We start from the raw sequence: 25798 nt of genomic DNA on the forward strand, positions 1-25798 counted from the left end.
AGTTCTAGGGGACTGATGACCATAGATGTTAAGTTCCATAGTGCTCAGAGCCAGCCTAAGCTCTGAATACCTGCTGTCATTGGTTGGTGAGATCACATGACATGAGCTATGGTTGGCCTAGAACAGCACATCACGATCTTGATTTCAATGCTTTGGAAACTAACATGTTGTGTTTGGTGGAATTCGAATTTATACTTTCGTAATACAAAAATGTGCAGAGGCTTTTTTTTCCGGGTTTCATTTTCAAAAGTGCCGAGAAGTTCTACGCTGGTGTATAAAACGTTAACTGTTCATAGGATTGATAAGTTTCACAGTCCTGAGGGAAAGTATACTGTCACTTAACACAGAAAAAGTGTATTTTCGTATTTTCGTTAGGGGAAAAGGGTGTATTTTTAATCTTGAAATCCGTTTTTTCCCCCCTCATGTATATACCCTGCAGGAGCACCAACATTCATCTCCAACTCATTGCACACCTATTCCCATTTGGATCTACCCTTCTGCACTGCCCAACTTGCCCATTGTCTCAAGTGGTCCATTCTTCCTGACACCTACTCGAGTGACCATTTCCCGTGTCCTATCCGTTTGCTGACTCCTACCCCGCATGCATGCATAGCCAAATGGCAGATTACTCCTCCCTGGCGACCTTTGAAGAACGAGATTTCCCCAGTTGTGATGACCAATTGGAATATCTTGCAAACATTATCCTTCCCACTGCAGATCGTTACATTCCTCACACTTCCTCTTTACCCCCCACCCCCCCCCCCCCCCCCCACCCCACCCCAGCCTCTTGGTGGACTCAGACTTGCAATCCTAGCTGTTGCAGGCTATCATCGTTCTTCTTTTCTACCATAGACAAGAAACAAAGGAATGTAATTTCTTTTCTTCAGGCTACTCATAATCAGCTGAATAACTGTTGGTGCCTCCAGTCTATACTTTCATACAGTTACAAAATATGTCTTAAATAGACTAATGATGGAAAACCTGTGAAAATGTTTCATCCCAAAGTAGTGACACCCTACATTGTAGAATTTGTAAGTTTTTTATTATCGGAGAAGTGCAATATACCAGTGTATGAGGATTTTGAAAAGTTCTATGGTATTCGGCACAGTGATGTCATCCATCCCTTGGACATCACCACCAGGAGGAATACTCAAGAACATTTCAAAAGTATGATACTTAAAAATATCATAAGTTGTCTACAATTTCTGTCTTTCAGTTGCCAATTCTTGAAAGGACTATTGAAAAATGTGTGGCCATACTATACTTTTGTCAATGTTGTGTGGGTTTCTAGATGTGCTCTCATAAATTATTCATGCTACAAATCTAATTTACCTTGTACTTCCATTTTATCTCAGCTGAAAATATTACGTTGTCAGTCAAGATTAAGGCAGTAGATTTTGGATCCTTTCCTTTAATGATTTTTAAAACTTCATCTGATATGGTTATGAACTGCATTGTGAAGACAACTTCCCTGTTCTCAGATGTGGTAGAAACATTTGGATTTCTAAGATGCATATTAATATTTATTTTACCAGGTAGCCTGAAACAAGGTGTGAGTGTAGAAGCAGCTGTGTGTGTTCCATGGCCTGAAGTCACTGCTCCAGTTTCCTCAGTCAACTGTTCCTGATGGTCTTTTACATCGGCCTAAATACTGATGTTCCAGGAACTTGAACATTAATAAAGGCTCTGACAACCGTAGCCGTGCAACATTAGCCTACCAAAAAAAGTGTGTCAACACAGTGAATTCCTCTCATTAGTCTCAGCATGCTGATGACATGCCAGTAGAACACTCATGTCATATGTTATGTGGCACTTTGATCTTTATGCGACTCGAAAAGCATTACATTTGAGGCGTGTATAGACACTGACCCACCACCCTGTTGCGAAGAGGATTGGTGAGCAGTCCATCCTTGTTTGTTTCTGACAAAACTATCCATAAAGATTGCTATATTATGGGTACTAACTGTTGCGCAGAGTGCTTTGACCAATATTCTGTGAAACAAATTCAGAATGTGGTAAATGTTGTCAAGAGTTACCATCCTCCTCCTCCCACCTCCCCCTCTCCACCTCTCCCCCTCTCAAGTTATCACTCTTTTGCCCTACATGTATGAGCTAATGTTGGTAGGGACCCAATTGTCCTTTTGTAATTGCTATCTCCACCATTTCTCGATAACTCTGTAATTGAAGATAGTTAATATTATTTTTATGTTTCCAATATAAGTTTAAAAAATGCACATGTTTTAAAGAAGTGTACAGGTTTGCTTTATGTTCCCATTTAATACACTACTTCATTTTTATTGTTGTGATTGTAATGTCAAGAAGTGTATGCCAGTTTATTTTGTCAGTTTGTAATATGTTGTCAGACATCAGTTCCATTGCATTTAAAATATATGTACTGATCTTTGTTGCTTTGTTGTAATTGTTGTTATGTTGAGTGTCATAATAATGTGCTATCTGTCCTGCCCGTACCACTGTTGGAATTGAAGTATTACTTGTGATTGAGACTGTTATGTATTATTTAAAACAGCCTCAAAAAATTATCTTAGAATAATTATTTATGCAGGTGACCTCAGAATTCCAACTCTGAAGGTAAACATGCATATTTTATTGAAACATTGTTAACATATAAATACGGTTATGCTGTGCACTGTAAAAAGATGAATAGAATTAACTGTCCACTATATACAAATTCAGAACACTGTTGTTGACATGAAAATCCTTGTAAATGTTGATAAATATTGCAGAGTTCAGCTTTGTATCCTTTAAGTGATGTTCAATAAGAGCCTCTGATACCTTTGGAGAAATACTGTACATTCACTGTGTGACAGATTAACAGTTGCTGAATCTCCTATGCTTCGAAGGTTCCACACCTTATCCGGCAAAAACAGAACCCTTATAGGATTGCATTGTTGTCCGTCCGTCTGTCTGACTATTAAGACCCTCGAAATTTATCTCACATACTAAGGTCTACGGTTCCTTGATGATGTGAAAAATTTAAGCTTCTAAGTCAGTGCAGTCTGTTTACAGCCATGTATGCCATATTTTTTGATGCCACAAACTCATTCTTCACAACCTGTACAATATTTCCCATTGACCCATAATCATAAAATTAAGACCCCTGTTCCTCGGGAGCAGGTAGATGTATCAACTTCAAATTTATGTCAAATATTAAAGTCAACAGTCCCTTGGCGATGTAAATAATTTAAGCAACTAAGACAATGCAGTCAAAAAATATGGCCATATAGGGTACAAATTTGCTACTCGCCAACTCATTCATCAAAATTTATGGATGAACTATGTACAAGGGTGGTCTGAAAAGTTTTCAGCCTGATAGTGAATATGACAAATTATGCTTTCAAAAAAGTTTTATGTTTCACTATAATGTCCTCTAATATCTGTACATTTCATCCAGCAGTGTTCCATTGCCATTATACCCTCTCTTTAGTGTTCCTCAGGAAGTACTGCAAAGTACCCATCTACAGTTGCAATGCCTACTTGATTGGACGAAAAGTGCTGACCTGCAAAGAATTTATCCAGTTTTGAGAATAGACATAACTCCAAGGAAGCCAAATGTGGGGATTAGGGTGGATGTTCCAAAACTTAATTTGCAAATCCCTCAATTTCCGCACTGCCAAGACCCTTTTGTGGGCAGGGGCACTGTCTTGATGGAAGAAGATTTTATTTCTTCTTTCAGCTGGGTCTGTTTTCACAAATGTTTGTGTCCAGTTTCGTTAGAAGTTGAAAGTAGTATTCTCCAATTATAGCTTTACTTTGTTCGAGATAGTCATTCAGTAAAATTCCATACCAAAGGACCAACATCATGATCTTACCCACTGATGGCACCATCCTTGCCTTCTTTGGAGCTGAAGAACAAGCTTCTATCCACTACATAGACTGTTGTGTGGATTCTGGTGTTCAGGTGTGTAGTGGTGAATGATGTTTCAGCCACCATAACGAATTGATGCAGAAAGTCACTTTTGTTGTTCTTAAAATGCACCAAGCACTTTTTGGAAAGTGTTGCGCAAATGCGTTTGAAGTGAGCACACCTGGCACCCATCTTGCGTAAATCTTTCTCATCTTCAATTCCTTGTGAAAACAGACCTAGCTGAAAGAAGAAAAAAATAATCTTCCTTCAAGACAGTGCACCTGCCCACAAAAGTATCCTGGCAATGCGGAAACTAAGAGATTTGCTCTATGAGGTGCTGGAACATCCACCTTGTTCCCCACATTAGGCTCCCTCAGACTTCCATCCTCTTTCAAATCTGAAGAAGTGCAAGATGTGACCAACCCATTCCTTGGATATCCCTAGAGCTTCAGCAATTTGATGCACCTTTATACACCATTCTTCGAAAATCATATTGTACACTTTGTCAATGATTTCCGGTGTTCTTGCACTTTCTTGACGTCCTTCGTGAATTATCTTGCACACTTTCATGGTGTCGTTTAAATTCACCTGTACATTTCATCAGGGTAGAAACTGAAGGTGAAGAGTTTCCATATACATTTAGAAGCCGTAAATGAATTTTAGTCAGTGTTAAACCTTCTTTTATGAAGAATTTAATCACTGCTCAACACTAGATTTTTTTTTATTTTTTATTATTATTTATTTATTTTTTTTTTTCCTTTCGATTTTCAACACCACATGCACCAAAACTGCTTCAGACTACTGCCTACTGTAAACTGCTGCCTCACCTGACTTGCAGTTTTACGTGGCATCTGCTGACACATGTACCATCATAAGGGGGGGGGGGGGGGGAAATAATGCTAGTAGTGCTACGATCTCTGGACGAGGCCGAGAACTTCTCAGACATCCCTCGTATAGGCTTGTCAGGCATGGCGGTCTAGTGGTAAAGTGTGTTCATGGAAAGTGAATCTTCATTTTAACCTATCTTTCACCTCTCAATGGTACAAGGAATCGCCAGAAACAACTTGTGGTTTGGATTTCATGTTAAACTGTCGCTCACCTTTCCCTAGTTTGCTTCCTCGGGTAGGTTAGAGACATACAAGTCACCAAAGTGGCATCGAGTAGAAAGATTTAATAATAATAATAATAATAATAATAATAATAATAATAAAGTTGTACAGAACCCTCGGAGTCCTACTCACATTTTTCTGATTTTTTTTTTAACCTATCAAACCAATGCAGAGGAGAATAATGTTGTAAAGACACTGTTAACCAACATGTATCTGTACTACAAGACACTGAAAAGCATTTCTGACAGAGATAACTGTTCAGATTTACTCATTCCCGCCTCAGCAAGTAGCTGATAGCACAGTCATTCACTAATGTTCTTTTGATTTGCCAGACAAGCACATGGATATTATCTGTCTATGACATTCAGTAGACCATGGATTTACAGCGTTTTAATTTGATCAGAAAATGTAATACGGGTACATGCTTGCATAGTACGTGAAGCTATCTTCAGTATCATTTTATTGTTAACTTTCAAGTACTTCCCCTGTATTCATTCTTCTTGTTCTCAGGTGTATCTGTTTTTACACGTGAAAATATAAAACGTCGCACAAGATTTGGACCCCTGCAGGCACCAAGAAAATCCAGAAATCCAATCCGAGACAGAAGAACACTACCTTTCAAATTGTTTCTTGCAGGCAGAGACCCTCAGTGGTTTGATACAGAATCCGGAAATGAAGGCCAATGTAACTGGATGATCTTTGTTGCTGTTGCAAGATCAGCTAAAGAACAAAATTTAGCAGCATTTCAATACCAATCTGGTATTTATTTTGTGACCACAAAGGTAACATATTGTCTTATATATTTATATATTGCTTTGTATCCTTTTCTTTAATTTTCATATTATGGAACTGATGTGTTACATAGTGAATGTTTTGTAATATGAGGCATGTTCAGAAAGTAAGTGTGTTACATTTTTATATTTTTTACTTCTTTATACCCTCCTCAAAGAACGCTCCCACCAGCTCCTTTCTCCTCTTCAGAATTTCTTTCTGCATGTGCTCATCAGTTGAAATCTTAATTCCACTCATGTCTCTTCGGGGGGGAGTTGAAAACATCCTAGCCAAATTAGACCAATAGTTCCTTGGTGGCTAAGGAGTCTCCTCAGCATTCCCCTCCTTTCATGTGAAGGCTCCTTTTGCATTTTGTTTAGGGTCTCACAATATTGTTATGCATTAAAGGTCTCCCCCGGAGGCATAAATTCCACCAGAATGGTGCCTTTTCAGTCCCAAAACACTTGAGACCATGACTCTTTTGCCCAAAATTGTGGTTTTGAATTTTTCAGCAGATGACAAATTGGTGTGATACCATTGTGAGGACTGTCTTTTTGTCTCTGGCATGTACGAGCCTCCCATGTTTCATCTAGTCACAGTAGAGCTGAGAAAATCCCACCTTCCATTTCAAGTCATTCAAGAGACTCACGGGCACTATTGACCCAATTTATCTTGTGCTATTCTATCAGCGCTTGCAGGACCCATGTTGCACACAGTAACCCAGCATTTCTGTCAGTGTGTGATATAAGTGTGTTCTGGAGAGTTGTGGAAACATAACAGAGATTTCATTCAGTGTTGATCAGCGATATTCACGAACAGTTTCCTCAATTTTTTGCACCATTCATCCATCAGAGTGGAAGGTCTTTTGTTCTTCTGTTCATCATGGGCATTCTTTCTGCCTCCACTAAAATCCCTACACCATTGAAACACACACTCTCTCTCTCTCTCTTCATAACACCTTCACCATAAACCTTTCTGATTCGCAAATTAATTTTGGTAAATGCTATTCTTTCATGATTAGGATTCAGATAAAAGCATGTGGCTTCACTTGGTGGGATTTCTTACTGACATATTTAACACAACTGGACACTCCAGTGTGAGTTTTTTTCCTGCAATTCTAGGGATTCCCATCTACTGCACTTACAAACATGACTTGTATATTTTGTTGTATATACATCACAACAGAGTGTTACACCTGTAAATAAACTGATAACTTAGATTAGGTGGTGATAAGTGGGTGGAGAATTCATGAAAAACAGTGTCAAATACATATCGTCATTGAAGAGAGAATACCACATAACTGACTTTTCTAGTTTTGTTTACTTTCCTCAATTGGCATACTTGACACGACACACCTGCTGGTACTGCAGTAATGATGAATCATCAGTTCTGTACAAAGAAAATTAAACATAAATAATACCACATTCGTCATTCGAGGTAGTGAGGTTGATTACTGGAAGACTGTAAGGAAATGCAGGAAGACTTGCAAAGGCTGGCAGCTGTGAATTATTATGTTTAAACGTGGTACTGGAGGATGATGATGTTTTAGTGATTATTATTTTTACCAAAGTAGTATTACCATATAAATTGAATATAGTCTTCTTCCACCCCTAAACATGGCGTAAGTGCAACTTCTTTGTTGCCTCCTAGAGTCCACTTTTGTATACTGCTATGGAAGCTTAACCTTAAGTTACCTGCCGCATTCTTGATGGGTGAGAGCCCTTCACTGCCCTGGCTTCATGCAGAGGTCTGTGTTCATCTTGGACTTCGTTCACTTTCAAAAAAATATAAAAACATTCTCGCCACAGTGTCTGATCATCCATAGATGGCACGTCTGTTGTGATGAGTAACCAGGCCCAGTAAATTCAAGATATTACTAAGGCCACCACAGATAGGCACTACCTCAGACCTAGCCCAGAAACAAATCTTCCGATAAATAACCACATGTGCCCATAATCCTCGAATCGCCTTCATGAGATGCAAGGGAGCACGTCACCTCACTAATCAATACCAGCCTGGACTGTCTTGTCTTTCTTCTGATTTTGATTATTATTATTATTATTATTATTATTATTATTATCATTATTATTATTTATTCAGACTGTATTTGAATATTAGTTCAGATTACCCAACATCTGAGAATTTCATCATTAACCTTATGAGACTCTATAAGAACATAATAAATGCCAACACTTCAGAATATACTGCTTTTTTGTATCAAAGAGCTTAAATTAAGCTTTATACTATATTTATTTTTTTATTGAAAATTATGTTTTCATTGTTTTGTTTGCACATCTTCACATCTCGGTGCAGGAAACAGAACAACTACTTACAGATTAAATTTTGAGCATTTTGTTAAAGTTCATAGTTACACAGCTCCAGATTACTGTCACTTCTTACAATAATAAAAGTGTTGCATTACACTCTCAGAATGCCCAGTTTCCAATTACTCATCTTTGCAAATCAGATGTTTTACACTTTGTTTCAAGATAACTTTCCAGTTCTCAATAATTTTTTGGACAGACGGCGTGTCATTGTTTTCAGTCGTGCACAGTATTCCTTCTGGGCACCTGACACAAATTTTCAGGTGAAGACATCTGAACATTTCTCACAGGTACCCACACATTGTGCCACATTTATTTAAATATATTTATTTTTCCCTTGTTGAATGACAATATGTTTGACTAAATAACAGAAACTTATACTGTTCTTAAAGTCATAATAACCATTTAATAATGACATTACTGATATTAATATGTATGAGACAGAATCATTGGCCAGTGCTTAACATTCATGATACAAAGTATGTAGTACTGCTCATAGATATGTGTAAAAGTAAAAGTTACACACTATCTTAGCATTCAGAACTAATAGTTCCTTCCTCGAGGAGAAGAGAGGGATAGGTTGTGGGAGATCAGAAATGGAGGGCAGGTCACTTGGACTGTATCATGAGAGGGCTCATCTAGAGCAATATTAAGGACACTTGCTGCTATAACGATTTTCTTGTTTACTTCTACGATTGTACAGATTGTCTGATAAGATTTGTGTATTGAAGTTCCTGATAATTGCTCACAAACATAACAAAAACTGATTGTGGTTCATAGAATCGTTCTCATATTTTTATATTTTTGTCATAATATTTTTTATTCACAATTGAGTAGCTCTCTCTCTCTCTCTCTCTCTCTCTCTCTCTCTCTCTCTCTCTCTCTCTCTCTCTCTCATCTGCCTGCCTTAAAAAAAAAGAAAAAATATTAGATAGATACAGATAGTTGAAGAAACTGAATAAATGCTTCATGGCACTTTGTACTTGTCGAGTACAAATTCACCCACCCTGAGGTTATATTTCAAACTTCATGTACACGGATTCACTTAATATGTCGCTACCTACTGAAAACTTCTTGGAAACATTGCATTATACCCTGACAAGATTGTCTCACAATGCCAGTTTTGCAATGTTCTCAGAAATATTTTTGGGTGAATAGTGCTCTCTGTTTCCAATCCTAGAAATCATTAGCCAAATGGGTGTTACATTTTATAGGAAATTGCTACCACCAATTTCTGGCATCTCAGATAGTAATCCCTTCCATTTTTTCCTATGTGGCTGAATAATTCCGTGTCCCTGGATGTACATACTAGCATACACTGTGAAAAATCTGTATTTTCCCCTCTTTTTTAGTACGGACTTGACTGTATCATCTATTATATTAATAACCTGTAGTTCAAGGGATGTAGTCTCTTTTCTATTGATTTCTATTTCATCTTCTAATGCCAAAAGGCATCTATCCAGCTTCTTATTTAGGTCTGACTGCACTACCTCATCAAATTCAATAAATTTTTCCCTTTATGTTATTAGAATTGTCTTTGGGAAATTGATTTTTTTATTAAATAGAGCCTATATTAAGATTATGCTCGAATTTGCTACCCGACAAAACAAAGTTTGTTCATTTTTTGATTTCTTCTTACTTTTTATTATTTATTTTTAAAGTTCATTTTTTGAATCCTTCAAACACCCATGCTATTTCAGTTTATGTTTTTGCTTAATAGTGTTAAATACTTTTATCTACTAAACTGCTCTTGTAGACCAACACCCTCAGTCTATTACCCGGAACCTACCCTCCTAGATACAAGATGCCAACCATTTCCTCCACCAACTCCCTACAGTTCCTGTCCTTTTACCACACGGTGCCCTGCTCGTTTCTGTTGATGCCACCTCCCTTTGCACTAACATTCCTAATGCCCATGGCCTTAACACTATTGAACACTACCTTTCCCAATGCCCGATGGATTCAAAACCAGAAACCTCCTTCCTAATTGCCTTGACCAACCATATATCCTCACCTACAATTACTTCTCCTTTGAAGGCAATACCTACAAACAAATCCGAGGTACAGCTATGGGCACCCATATGGCACCGTCCTATACCATCCTATTTGCGGGCTGCCTAGAGGCATCTTTCCTAAAAACCCAGAATTTTAAACCTTCACCTGGCTCAGATTCATTGATGACATCTTTGATATCTGGATTGAGGTTGAGGACACTCTATCCCAGTTCCTCCAGAACCTCAACAACTTCTCCTCCATTTGCTTCGCCTGGTCCTACTCAACTCAACAAGCCACCTTCCTTGATGTTGACCCTCCACCTCAAAGATGGCTACATCAGTACCTCTGTCCGTATCAAACTTACTAACCACCAGCAATACCTCCACTTTGACAGCTGCCACCCATTCTAAACAAGAAGTCCCTTCCGTACAGCCTAGCTACCCATGGTCTTCGCATCTACAGTGATGAGCAGTCTCTCTCAAAATATACTGAGGGTCTCACTGAAGCCTTCAAAGACCATAATTATCCTCCCAAACTTGTACAAATACAAATCTTCTGTGCCTTATCTTTCCAGTCTCCCACCACCTCCCTAAGTCCCACCGTCCGGCCACATAGGAGCATTCCCCTCATAACTCAGTACTACCCAGCACTGGAGCAACTGAATTACATTCTCCGCCAGGGTTTTAGACTACCTCTTGTTGTGCCCTGAAATGAAAAATGTCCTGCCCACTATCCTCCTTCCCCCCCCCCCCCCCCCACAGGGGTATTGCACCATCCACCGTACCTTCACAATATACTCGTCCATCCTTACACAACCCCTGCTCCCAATCCCTTACCTTGTGGCTCATACCCTGTAATAGACCTAGGTGCAAGACCTGTCCCACACGTCCTCCCACCACCACCTACTACAGTCCGGTCACTACCATCAGCTATCCGATCAAAGGCAGTGCCACCTGTGAAACCAGTCATGTGATCTGCAAGCTAAGCTGCAACTGCTGTGCTGCATTCTATGTGGGCATGACAAACAACAAGCTATCAGTCCACATGGATTGCCACCGACAAACTGTAGCCGAGAAACAAGTGGACCACCCTGTTGCTGAACACGCTGCCAAACATGATATCCCTCATCTTAATGACTGCTTCACAGCCTGTGCCATATGGATCCTTCCCACCAACACCAGCTTTCCTGAATTGTGCAGGTTGGAACTTTCCCCGCGAGTCATCCTATGTTCCTGTAACCCTCCTGGCCTCAACCTTCATGATTCACTGTCCTCACCCATCCAGCCTTTTTCCTGTTCCCATTCCAGCATTACACAGCTGTCATTCCACCATCACACCAAGTCTTTTTACTTCTCTTCTTTTCCACTACTCCCTCCCCTCCCCCCCTCTCCCACCCTCTGTCTAACCTGCAGCAATTCACTGTCCGCCTGCCTTCCTCACCATACTATCCTTCCCCCTCCCCATACTATCCTTCCCCCTCCCCATTCTAGCCTCCTCCTTACCCCCACCCAGTAGCCATTCCCATCATGCACTGGTGCTGCTGCTTGTAGTGCGGCTTCAGTTGCCCGTTTGTGTGTGTGTGTGTGTGTGTGTGTGTGTGTGTGTGTGTGTGTGTGTGTGTGTGTGTGTCGGTCGTCAATTATTGACGAAGGCCTAAATGGCCGAAAGCTTTATTTGTGACTGTCTTTTTGTTGTGTCTATCTGCGACTCGGGATCTCCACTATATGATAAGTGGCAACTTTCCTTTTCATAATATTGTTACATTCCAGTCTGGATTTTCCATTGTTTGTTTTCTGCCTGATGGCTTTTCTTCCATCCTAACCCAGTGCTGTTCCCCTTTGTTAGTATTTTGTTATGCATCACTATACTTAATGTCTGTCCTTCTTTCTCTTCTTCCTGTGTTTCTCTTCTCACCATACAAACCACACTGCATGCTCTACTTTCGAGCCTCACTGTATGAACCATCTCAGCTGCGCACAGCAGGCAGCTACAAGACCATGCTGATTGTTGGTGCAGCATCTTATGTCCCATATTACTCCTGCTGATATAATTAATCCTATACTTGCAAATTGATCACTCTCCTTGCACCAGTTCCCGTATTGTCAAGTGTTACTTCTCACACCTTTACATTGCTACATGCTCTTGTATCTCATCCTACAAGCCCCTCCTCACCCCCCACTCTTTCTCCATTCAATCCCAGTTCTGTCCTCATCCAGTCCCATCTGCCATCCTCCTTTACATTTATCCACCCTCAGACCTGCTACCCATAGTAATATATATACAGCAGAGTTCCACTAATCCAAACCCCAGTAATCCAAACGTTTGGTTAATCTGAACATGAAAAATGTTAGTCTAAGTATGGAAAACTGTGCAGTAAACTGTTGTAAGTACACACTATTTTAATTTACACAGTACAGTAAACATGTATTAGAAAAATTGGCAAGAAAACATTACGTTTAAACAATGCATAACAATGAAAGAAAAGCTGTCAAACTTACTAAAATACAGCAGACATTTTATCCCTACTTTTTAGATGACAAAAACTAATCTTTGTTTTTTGGCATAATGAAGACAGTCTGTTATATGAGTTTTACCATCATCTCATAAACATCAAATCAGCAGGTGTAGCAGTGGGCTGTTGCTCCAAATAACGTAATGCGACGTCAAGGGATTCTGCTGTGCACTGTGTGGCACCAGCTCTCCTTTGTCGCTTTCAGGTCATTGTCACTTCCGTCACAGCAGTCCACTTCTTCCTGGTCTTGAGTCACAGCAGCAACTAAATCAGCGTCGGTAAGGTTCTCCACACATGCCCCATTCACTGCCATCCACTCGTCTACATGTCCTTCACTAGCTTCTTCACATCCAGGGATTGTCTGTATCATTTGTAGTAGATTTTCGTCTTCATTTTCAACTAGGTTGTCCTGAAATTCAAGAGATGTTCACAGTTTTCTCCACCATTTTCTCAGAGTATTTTCTGAAATATTCTGCCATGCTCAGCAGCCCAATAAACAACATCCTTCACATTGGTCTTTTTTTATTTTATCCACCAAAGGATTGCTATTATCTTGGATCAGCATTCGTAAAAATTGTTTTCTGAAAATCAGTTTTAATGTTTGCAGTACACTCTGATCCATCAGCTGTAGAAGTGGTGTAACTTTTGGCAGCAAAAACTTTGCCACAATTTCTCCATCACATAATTCCTCACTGCTGGGGTGAGATGGCGCGTTATCAATCAAAAGGTCTGCACGGGGAGACAAATGATTTTCCTTAGAAAGCCATCGAATTGAGGGAACAATCTGGCCATGAAACCATTCTTTGAACAGCTTACTATCCATCCATGCTTTTTTCTGATTGCGATAATATACTGGCAGGGACTTCATGTTGCAGTTTTTAAAAGCTCTGGGCTTAGCAGATTTGCCGATCAGCATTAAAGGTAGCTTGTGATTACCAGCAGCGTTGCTGCATGCTAATAAAGTCACACGATCTTTGCACATTTTAAAACCAGCAGCATGGTCTTCTGCTTTTGATGCCAGGTTATTTCTTGGCAATGCCCTAAAATTAAGGCCAGTCTTGTCAGCATTATAAATTTGATGGGGATAATACTTTCCCTCTCTTATCATTTTTTTCAAACTGACTCAAGTATTACTTCACTGCATCATGGTCAGAAGAAAGCTTCTCTCCAGGAATTGTTAGCTGACGGATTCCATGACGTTTTTTGAATCTGTCTAACGAACCCTTACTCGCACTAAAAGACTCGTCACTATTCATTAACTTGTTCAGGTAAACAGCCTTCTCCTGAACCAGTGCTCCACTCAAAGGAGTTCCCCTTTCTCTTTCGTGCGTAAACCAATGGAAAAGAGCTTCATCCATTTTATCATACTGGAACTGTTTCAAAGTCTTCCGGATTTCGAGTGTTTTTCCCCGAAGACGTTGCACAGGACTGTTCAAGCTTCACTCAGTTCCGCTGCAAATCACTAATGGTTGGTTTACCAACACCCAGTTCTGTTGCCAGTTTAGATACATTCTCACCATTGTCTGTCCGCTTCAAAGCATTCAGTTTTTCTTTGAGAGTTAACGTTGTATGTTTCCGTTTGTTCATGACGAAAATACGTACACCGCTACACCTGGACAAATACAATACAACTGTTACATGTGCCAGCAATTGATAATTAACATAACCAAGCACTTTGCGAACCAACTGGCAGTGCACTGACCGCAGACACTACAAAGGTCTCAACAATTCACAACAAGGGCAGGGAGTGAGAGTGAGCCATTGTTCCCACACTTGTTCCCACACTTGTTCCCATTTGTTACCATGGTGTACCTACTTATCTGCTTTATACTTCATTCTAGAAACTCGTCACCATAATTTCAGCTAATCCGAATAAATCGGTAATCGAAACAAGGTCCGGTCCCAGTTAGTTCAGATTAACGGGACTGTACTGTATTTTTATTATTTATTCTTGACTTTGATCCTTGTGACTTTGCGGTGGTGCAGTGTAATGTTAAGTGTTTTCGTGGACTTACTTGTTGAAGAATGCTGGTTTTGCTTTCTTGCAGCGCCGATGTCTTCTGCTAGCACCGGACGCTTCTCCAAAGATTTCGCTGATAAGAAGGGGAAATTTTCACTCTCTCGCTCTCTCTCTTCTTATTTAAAAAATACGCTACTATTGGAATATCATTCAATGCACCAGAACATATTTATTTACACTTCGTACAGAAAAACAACTAAACTTCATGATGTAGGCCCACACATTACCGAGCACCTAGAATCAGTTAATAGCACATTTTTGAACACAATTAATACATAAGCTTTTATCGTGGCTGACTATCCATGTCCAGTCCACGTACTCTCAACAGCAGTTAAATGTCTACTAAAACAGTCACTATCTCGAGTCACTCCATTTGTTTTTCAACAATACAAAGCTACATTACTCTTTGCAGCCGGCAACGGAGCTTCCGGGCCGTATGTGTTCATTCTTCGTAGGTCACGCTGAACACTTGCCAGCGCCGACAAACTATCTCCCTTCCAGTGTCGCCTGCACAAACAATAAATGAGTGCAGTATCCCATGCTCATCCTTACGTCCTGCTTTAAAATAACGCGTGTCCAAAACGGCTGGAACACAAGTGTCTCCAGACTTCCGTAAAATTCTGGGGGCACTACATATCCCTCCCCTTAGCTCGAACACTCCTTTTTGCACAAAACATATATTTTAATAATTTTATTTCTTATCACTTATCTTGTTACTTTGTACTACATAAAACATTAGGTACAAAAACACTCTTCCATCTCCGGTATTTCATTAAGCTGTTGGTAATATCTTTAATAGACATAGTAGTATGATAAACTAATAGTACAACAAGTATTAGCTATTGCCAATAGATTTATCTACTCTTGCTTCCAGGCTTAAAACAAAAACAAAAAGAGAGAGAGAGAGAGAGAGAGAGAGAGAGAGAGAGAGAGAGAGAGAGAGAGAGAGAGGAGAAGAAGAAGAAGAAGAAGAAGAAGAAGAAGAAGCTGTTGCAATGATAACCACCAGTTTTCTGGGTCTGAAAAAAATTAGTTGTAGTGGGGGTTTTCTCTTTTTTCTATCTCCTAGCACAGGACTCGTCTTTTCTATTTAAAAAATTTTAGAATTCAAATTTACCAGGTGAAACTTTCCACTACCCTTTGGGTTCCAATCTATGTAAGGGTTGATACTATGAAAACATCTTCCTCATCCTTGGGTAGGTACGCACCTTCCATTTATACTAAACTATGGTACAGGTCAATCCCCTTTTTGGTGCCCCTGCCCGCACAGTATAGGTCAGCCTCCTCTGGGTCTCCCTGCCTGCCTCTCTTTCTCTCATTTCATCTATATCAGATGCGCCCTCCCTATCTTCTCTAACAATGGTTCATAGTCTTGCCTGTTTCGTACGCATCTGCACACTATTTTATTTAAAATTTCCTGGTAAAATTTCTCTCTACCTCTCCTTTCCTCCTCCTGAGTTCTTCAGCCTACCTGCTTAAATTCTTCGCGTGTTCATTGCTTACAGCTCACTTATATAGCCTTAATAACTAAATATGTTTCGTCCATGGTTGTAACTTTATTTCTTTTCTTCGGGCTATTCGGTCTGCACTATCCTATTATTCATCAGAAACTTATTTGACTCGATACCTCTAGCTTAATATCTATTTCTTTTTATCTCCATTCATATTACTTTGTGCTATGAACACAGGTGGATATACACTTCGTCCCCCCTTGTTCCTTTAGTTTAAGCTTGCTATACTATTTTACTTGAGATGTGCAACCGTCATTACTTAGCACATGTGCTCGAGCCCTTCCTGAGCACTACCTCCCCCCTTATCTGTGACGGTTGTTACATCTCCCTGTGTATTACTTGTCTGCGTCTTTGTATTTAATTGTTTGAGTGTGGAAGTGTGATCGTGCGTCCTGTTTCTTCGACCCACTAAGGTTCTTATTTGAAGATTTTTAGAAATCATGGAAAAGGGAAGGACTTCAGCAATAGAAGTATATGAATGTGGACAGAGGGAAAGATAGATTGGTATTCTCAAGAGAAGTAAGAAATGAAATAAAAGAATTGGTTGCTTAGATCGAAGAAAGAAAGAAGACAGCCCCAAAGACAGGAAACCCTTCCCACCCCCCTTCCCCAGGACCCCCACTTCGCCGGTACTTAAGTGGGAAGCCGGAGGAGGTATGCTGTTAGGCATCTCCTGCAGAATGGACATTCTCATCACCTTTAAAGTCCCCGAAGAAAAGATCTTAGCAACTCCTATGGAAAGGCAAATGATGAAGAACCAGTCACACTTGTTTGTGAGGGTTGTATGAAGGGCAAGGTGTGTAGGTCGTGTCTGTGCCTATGCTACTCATCCCTTTCAAAATTAGATATAAACCCTCCCCAACCACATCACACTTTACAAAAAATATAAAACATTCAATAAAAATAGAAACTGTATACACTATAATCAAATAGTTATTCAGTTAGTCACTTCACTTTATATTTCATACACATGTTCAGTTTATGTCATCTTGGTATCATTCTTCCTAAACAGTACCATCATATTATATCTCCTGTTAGAATGTTACCCTGTTAGTTCTATCTCATGCTTAGAGGTTATTGTTTATTGTGACTCCTTAAATTAGTCATAATCGTGTAGTCATAATTGGTCTCTTCTAATACTAATATGATAGGATAGCTTAAGGGCTATAAATAGATTACAGGGTAGTCAAAGATTTGAAGGGAGTTCGGTGTAGGAAAACTAATGTGGAAGTAACACCGAACCCAACTCAAGAACCGGTGGACATCACTCCGCCTGTTGACACAGAACGTCAACGTCCCTGGGGGTTTTGTATATATTGTTTTATATCCTTAACATTATACATTCCCTTTTCCTCTCCCGTCACAGGATCTACTAAATATAGGGTTTTTTGGTGTACTATTGATTGAATACGATAAGGTCCTACGTATTTCAGAAAAAATTTGTGTTCCTTTTTTCAGTGCTGAACTTTGAAGGTGTTGTTTTACTAATACTAAGTCATCTACGTGGTATTCTGGGTTCGTTGCGGTTGCATTGTGTTTATCTACCCTTTGTTGGGCGGTCCTGTGTAAGTTTCTACCAGCTCTTTCCTGAATTGCTTGGTGATAAGTAGCTTTTTGCTCCGGCCACATAAAACACTTAATTAGATGTTCTCCTATAAATGGTTTGCTAATGGCTTCTATGGGCGTCATTCCTGTAGACAAATGTGGTAGTTCGTTTAGAATAAGCTCAAAATCTTTAATTCTTTGTGCCCATGAGGTATGAGAGTTGTGGCAATAAGTGCGGCACAACCTACCAATCTCTTTCATTACTCTTTCACAAGGGTTCGAAGAGGGATTGTAGTTGGATATTAAAAGGTGTCGTATATTTTCCCTGGCTAAAAAATTCCTTAACTTCATGGCTGGTAAACTGAGGTCCATTATCAGAAAGAAAACGCCTCGGTTTACTTGTAGCTATAAAATATTCCTGCAAACACTTGATCAGGGTTTGCGCATTAGCCTTCTTTATAAGACACAGTCTTATATATTTCTACCAACATTCTATAAGTAGTAATATATAAGCCACGCCTCCCTTCCCTTTGGGTATGGGTCCAAAACAATCTGCAGCTGTGAGGTCATGTAATGCTTTAGGAATAATCGGATACATCTTACACTTTACAGGGTATTATTCTCCTTAGCTTTCTGACAGATGTCACATGTTTTAATAGGAGTAGTTACCTTACGTCCTAATCGCTAAAAATAATAAAACTTATTCATGTGAGCTATACACTTTTTCACTCCGAAGTGGTCATATCCACTATGAATGTACTGTATTAATTTAGACTCTGCTATTTGTGGTATACACAGCTGCCAGTACCTTGACTCTTTGCTGTTTCTCCAGAACAAGTTGTGATTTGTTACCTTCCACTGTTCCCTTTTGTTTACGGGTAATGACTCTCTTATACACATGGCATAGATCTCTGTAAAATCTACATCTACATTTATGCTCTGCAAGCCACCAAACGGTGTGTGGCGGAGGGCACTTTACGTGCCACTGTCATTACCTCCCTTTCCTGTTCCGGTCGCGTATGGTTCGCGGGAAGAGCGACTGCCGGGAAACCTCCGTGCGCCCTCGAATCTCTCTAATTTTACATTCGTGATCTCCTCGGGAGGTGTAAGTAGGGGGAAGCAATATATTCGATACCTCATCCAGAAACGCACCCTTTCGAAACCTGAACAGCAAGCTACACTGTGATGCAGAGCGCCTCTCTTGTAGAGTCTGCCACTTGAGTTTGCTAAACATCTCCGTAACGCTATCACGATTACCAAATAACCCTGTGAGGAAACGCGCCGCTCTTCTTTGGATCTTCTCTATCTCCTCTGTCAACCCAACCTGGTACGGATCCCACACTGATGAGCAATACTCAAGTATAGGTCGAACGAGTGTTTTGTAAGCCACCTCCTTTGCTGATGGACTACATTTTCTAAGGACTCTCCCAATGAATCTCAACCTGGCACCCGCCTTACCAACAATTAATTTTATATGATCATTCCACATCAAATCGTTCCGCACGCATACTCCCAGATATTTTACAGAAGTAACTGCTACCTGTGTTTGTTCCGCTATCATATAATCATACAATAAAGGATCCTTCTTTCTATGTATTTGCAATACATTACATTTGCCTATGTTAAAGGTCAGTTGCCACTCCCTGCACCAAGTGCCTATCTGCTGCAGATCCTCCTGCATTTAACTGCAATTTTCTAATGCTGCAACCTCTCTGTATACTACAGCATCATCCGCGAAAAGCCACATGGAACTTCCGACACTATCTACTAGGCTATTAATATATATTGTGAAAAAGCAATGGTCCCGTGACACTCCCCTGTGGCATGCCAGAGGTTACTTTAACGTCTGTAGACGTCTCTCCATTGAGAACAACATGCTGTGTTCTGTTTGCTAAAAACTCTTCAATCCAGCCACACAGCTGGTCCGATTTCCGTAGGCTCTTACTTTGTTTATCAGGCGACAGTGCGGAACTGTATCAAATGCCTTCCAGAAGTCAAGGAAAATTACATCTACCTGGTAGCCTGTATCTAATATTTTCTGGGTCTCATGAACAAATAAATCGAGTTGGGTGTCACACAATCGCTGTTTCCTGAATGCATGTTGATTCCTACAGAGAAGATTCTGGGTTTCCATAAATGACATGATACGCGAGCAGAAAACATGTTCTAAAATTCTACAACAGATCGATGTCAGAGATATAGGTCTATAGTTTTTCTTGCATCTGCTTGGCTACCATTCTTGAAGACTGGGACTACCTGTGCTCTTTTCCAATCATTTGGAACATTCCGTTCCTCTAGAGACTTGCGGTACACGGCTGTTAGAAGGGGGGCAAGTTCTTTCCCGTACTCTGTGTAGAATCGGATTGGTATCCCTTCAGGTCCAGTGGACTTTCCTCTGTGGAGTGATTTCAGTTGCTTTTCTATTCCTTGGACACTTATTTCCATGTCAGCCATTTTTTCATTTGTGTGAGGATTTAGAGAAGGAACTGCAGTGCGGTCTTCCTCTGTGAAACAGCTTTGGAAAAAGGCGTTTAGTATTTCAGCTTTACACGTGTCATCCTCTGTTTCAATGCCATCATCATCCCAGAGTGTCTGGATGTGCTGTTTCGCGCCACTTACTGATTTAACATAAGACCAGAACTTCCTAGGATTTTCTGTCAAGTCGGTACATAGAATTTTACTTTCGAATTCACTGAACGCTTCACGCATAGCCCTCCTTATGCTAACTTTGACATCATTTAGCTTCTGTTTGTCTGAGAGGTTTTGGCTGCGTTTAAATTTGCAGTGAAGCTCTCTTTGCTTTCGCAGTAGTTTCCTAACTTGGTTGTTGAACCACGGTGGGTTTTTCCCGTCCCTCACAGCTTTACTCGGCATGTACCTGTCTAAAACGCATTTTACGATTGCCTTGAACTTTTTCCATAAACACTCAATATTGTCAGTGTCGGAACAGAAATTTTCATTTTGATCTTTTAGGTAGTCTCAAATCTGCCTTCTATTACTCTTGCTAAACAGATAAACCTTCCTCCCTTTTTTTATATTCCTGTTTACTTCCATATTCAGGGATGCTACAATGGCCTTATGATCACTGATTCCCTGTTCTTACAGAGTCGAAAAGTTCTGGTCTGTTTGTTATCAGTAGGTCCAAGATGTTATCTCCACGAGTCGGTTCTCTGTTTAATTGCTCGAGGTAATTTTCGTATAGTGCACTCAGTATAATGTCACTCAATGCTCTGTCCCTACCACCCGTCCTAAACATCTGAGTGTCCCAGTCTGTATCTGGTAAATTGAAATCTCCACCTAAGACTATAACAAGCTGAGAAAATTTATGTGAAATGTATTCCAGATTTTCTCTCAGTTGTTCTGCCACTAATGCTGCTGAGTCGGAAGGTCGGTAAAAGGAGCCAATTATTAACCTAGCTCGGTTGTTGAGTGTAATCTCCACCCATAATAATTCACAGGAACTATTCACTTCTACTTCACTACAGGATAAACTACTACTAACAGCGACACACACGCCACCAGCGGTTGCATGCAATATATCCTTTGTAAACACCGTCTGTGCCTTTGTAAAAGTTTTGGCAGAATTTATCTCTGGCTTCCACCAGCTTTCCGTACCTATAACGATTTCAGCTTCGGTGCTTTCTATTAGCACTTGAAGTTCTGGCACTTTACCAATGCAGCTTCGACAGTTTACAATTACAATACCAATTGCTGCTTGGTCCCCGCATGTCCTGACTTGGCCCCACACTCTTTGAGGGTGTTGCCCTTTCTGCACTTGCCCGAGGCCATCTAACCTAAACAACTGCCCAGTCCACGCCACACAACCCCTGCTACCCATGTAGCCCCCTGTTGTGTGTAGTGGACTCCTGACTTATCCAGCGGAACCCGAAACCCCACCACCCTATGGCGCAAGTCGAGGAATCTGCAGCCCACACGGTCACAGAACCATCTCAGCCTCTGATTCAGACCCTCCTCTCGGCTCTGTACCAAAGGTCTGCAGTCAGTCCTGTCGACGATGCTGCAGATGGCAAGCTCTGCTTTCATCCCGCTAGCGAGACTGGCAGTCTTCACCAAATCAGATAGCCGCTGGAAGCCAGAGAAGATTTCCTCCGATCCATAGTGACACACATCATTGGTGCCAACATGAGCGACCACCTGCAGATGGGTGCACCCTGTACCCTTCATGGCATCCGGAAGGACCCTTTCCACATCTGGAATGACTCCTCCCAGTATGCATACAGAGTGCACATTGGTTTTCTTCCCCTCTCTTGCTGCCATATCCCTAAGGGGCCCTATTACGCACCTGATGTTGGAGCTCCCAACTACCAGTAAGCCCACCCTGTGCGACCACCCGGATCTTGCAGACTGAGGGACAACTTCTGGAACAGGACAAGCAGCCATGTCCGGCGGAAGATCAGTATCAGCCTGAGACAGAGCCTGAAACCGGTTCATCAGACAAACTGGAGAGGCCTTCCATTCAGCCCTCTGGAATGTTTTTCGCCCCCTGCCACACGTTGAGACGACCTCCCACTCTACCATGGGTGAGGGGTCAGACTCAATGTGGGCAGTATCCCGGGCAGCCACAGCCATAGCCTGATCGGGGGATGTGTGGGACGGGCTGGCCATCCCCGACAAGCCCCCATCCGGACCCCCACAGTGATGCCCATTGGCAACAGCCTCAAGCTGTGTGACCGAAGCCAACACTGCCTGAAGCTGGGAGCGAAGGGATGCCAACTCAACCCGCATCTGAACACAGCAGTCGCAGTCCCAATGAGGGTCATGTTTAATATTTTCCGTTATCGTTTGGGCTAACTTGTGTACTTCCCTTGCTGGATATTCTGTTGTTATAAAATTGATCGCGAAAACTACCCCAGGTCCTTCTGTACGTTGTAGATCTTTCATGTTTTGAGGTAGTCTCGACAAAGCATTAGGGACTATATTCTCTGATCCTTTTATATATTGTATTTTAATATCATATTCTTGTAAAAACAACATCCACCTCATTAGTCTACTGTGTAATAATCTACTACTCATTAGGAATGACAAAGCCTGGTGGTTGGTATAAATGTAGATTTCCGAACCCCATATCAAAGTTTGGAACTTTTGTATACTCCACACTATTGCTAGCAATTCTTTCCCGGTAGCAGTATAATTTTGTTCATGCTTGTTTAAGCTTCGACTGATAAACGCTATAGATCTATGATCATAGGTTTCTATCCTCCATTCCCCTTGGAATAATTCTGCTGCAGTACCGTAATCTGAGGCATCAGTTGCTATCTTAAAAGGTTCTATCATTACAGGATGTTGTAAGATGGGCGCATTTACTAAAGCTTGTTTTAGTTTGTCAAAGGCTTCTTGGGGCCCTTGGTCCCAATTCCAGGATATACCTTTACATAATAATCTTAATAGTCTTGGCTTTGCACATAGCGTCGGTAATAACCTGCCATTCCCAGAAACCCTTATAGTTGTTTAACATTTCGAGGAGATTGACAGTTTTTAATAGCCTCGATTCTCTTGGGGTCTGGTTTAATGCCTTTTACTCCCACAATGTGTCCTAAAAACTTTAATTCCTGCCTCGCAAAGTGAGATTTGCTTAACTTTTAAGGTGATACCCCTCTCCTTAAATCGCTCCAAAGTTTTTTCCAATGTCCTACTATGTTCGTCCCAAGTAGATGAAATAATCAAGATGTCATTCACATAAATAACTAGTTCTTTCAATAACTCTTGTCAAATAGCCTTATCAAGTGCTCTTATACCGAAATATTTAGTCCAAAAGGTAGTACATTAAAGTGGTAAGATTTTCCGTCGAACAAAAAAGCAGTATACTTTTTTGAATCGGGATGTAACCGGATTTGCCAGTACTCAACCATCAGATCAATAGAGCTAAAATACTGGGCATCCTTAAATTTAGTTAATAACTCATCTATATTAACCGGACGATCTCTTTCGGTTTCAGTATGACGGTTGAGAGTGCGTACATCTAGCACCAATCTCACTCCACCTGTAGCTTTTTTCACTACTACTAAGGGATTATTGTAGACACTCATACTCCTTTCTATTATATCTTGATCAATCATTTTATTAATCTCCTCCCTAACCGCTTCTTGAAGGCTTATAGGTTTAGGGTATGGTTTGCAAAAAAACGGAGTCTCGTCCTTAATCTTCACAGCAAACATAAACATAGCCAAAGCCTTGCAGACAAACAAAAATTACGCGAAGCGAAATGTAGTGTGAGGAGGGCTATGCGAGAGGCGTTCAATGAATTCGAAAGTAAAGTTCTATGTACTGACTTGGCAGAAAATCCTAAGAAATTTTGGTCTTATGTCAAAGCGGTAGGTGGATCAAAACAAAATGTCCAGACACTCTGTGACAAAAATGGTACTGAAACAGTGGATGACAGACTAAAGGCTGAAATACTAAATGTCTTTTTCCAAAGCTGTTTCACAGAGGAAGACTGCACTGTAGTTCCTTCTCTAGATTGCCGCACAGATGACAAAATGGTAGATATCGAAATAGACGACACAGGGATAGAGAAACAATTGAAATTGCTCAAAAGAGGAAAAGCAGTACATGAAGGAACTTGCCCCCCTTCTTGCAGCGGTGTACCGTAGTCTCTAGAAGAGTGTAACGTTCCAAAGGATTGGAAAAGGGCACAGGTCATCCCCGTTTTCAAGAAGGGACGTCGAACAGGTGTGCAGAACTGTTGACTTATATCTCTAATGTCTATCAGTTATAGAATTTTGGAACGCGTATTATGTTTGAGTATAATGACTTTTCTGGAGACTAGAAAACTACTCTGTAGGAATCAGCATGGGTTTTGAAAAAGATGATCGTGTGAAACCCAGCTCGCGCTATTAGTCCACGAGATTCAGAGGGCCATAGACACGGGTTCCCAGGTAGATGCCGTGTTTCTTGACTTCCGCAAGGCGTTCGATACAGTTCCCCACAGTCGTTTAATGAACAAAGTAAGAGTATATGGACTATCAGACCAATTGTGTGATTGGATTGAAGAGTTCCTAGATAACAGAACGCAGTATGTCATTCTCAATGGAGAGAAGTCCTCCGAAGTAAGAGTGATTTCAGGTGTGCCGCAGGGGAGTGTTGTAAGACCGTTGGTATCCACAATATACATAAATTACCTTGTGGATGACATCAGAAGTTCACTGAGGCTTTTTGCGGATGATGCTGTAGTATATCGAGAGGTTGTAACAATGGAAAATTGTACTGAAATGTAGGAGGATCTGCAGCGAATTGATGCATGGTGCAGGGAGTGGCAATTGAATCTCAATGTAGACAAGTGTAATGTGCTGCGAATACATAGAAAGAAAGATCCCTTATCATTTAGCTACAATATAGCAGGTCAGTAACTGTAGGCAGTTAATTGCATAAATTATCTGGGAGTACGCATTAGGAGTGATTTAAAATGGAATGATCATATAAAGTTGATCGTCGGTAAAGCAGATGCCAGACTGAGATTCATTGGAAGAATCCTAAGGAAATGCAATCCGAAAACAAAGGAAGTAGGTTACAGTACACTTGTTCGCCCACTGCTTGAATACTGCTCAGCAGTGTGGGATCCGTACCAGATAGGTTTGATAGGAGAGATAGAGAAGATCCAATGGAGAGCAGCGCGCTTCGTTACAGGATCATTTTGTAATCACGAAAGCGTTACGGAGATGATAGATAAACTCCAGTGGAAGACTCTGCAGGAGAGATGCTCAGTAGCTCGGTACAGGCTTTTGTTGAAGTTTCGAGAACATACCTTCTCCGGGGAGTCAAGCAGTATATTGCTCCCTCCTACGTATACCTCGCGAAGAGACCATGAGGATAAAATCAGAGAGATTAGAGCCCACACAGAGGCATACTGACAATCCTTCTTTCCACGAACAATACGAGACTGGAATAGAAGGGAGAACCGATAGAGGTACTCAAGGTACCCTCTGCCACACACCGTCGGGTGGCTTGCGGAGTATGGATGTAGATATAGATGTAGAATCGATGAATATGTCTACTTTGTGATGGCATAGTTATTTTGTTCGTTTTCTCCAGCAGTAGCCACTCCTTGGTAGGTACTTTATGCATAAAGGAAACCTGTACCCTCTTATTTAGGCCTCTCAATGTATTTCGACGATCTGGGCCCCGGCCC

The 25798-nt window shown here is 40.8% G+C and overlaps 1 protein-coding gene across 1 annotated transcript in view; it reads left to right on the forward strand.

The window, feature by feature from the left end:
• Positions 1–25798, forward strand: part of LOC126092828 (PR domain zinc finger protein 10-like) — a 90840-nt gene that overhangs the window by 24054 nt on the left and 40988 nt on the right. Inside the window, exon 4 of the mRNA XM_049908557.1 lies at positions 5485–5756. Coding sequence (XP_049764514.1) covers positions 5485–5756 — 272 coding nt within the window. The remainder of the gene's footprint in view (positions 1–5484; positions 5757–25798) is intronic.

The sequence above is a fragment of the Schistocerca cancellata genome, chromosome 7 (genome assembly GCF_023864275.1).
Source record: "Schistocerca cancellata isolate TAMUIC-IGC-003103 chromosome 7, iqSchCanc2.1, whole genome shotgun sequence".
Classification (NCBI taxonomy): Eukaryota; Metazoa; Arthropoda; class Insecta; order Orthoptera; family Acrididae; genus Schistocerca; species Schistocerca cancellata.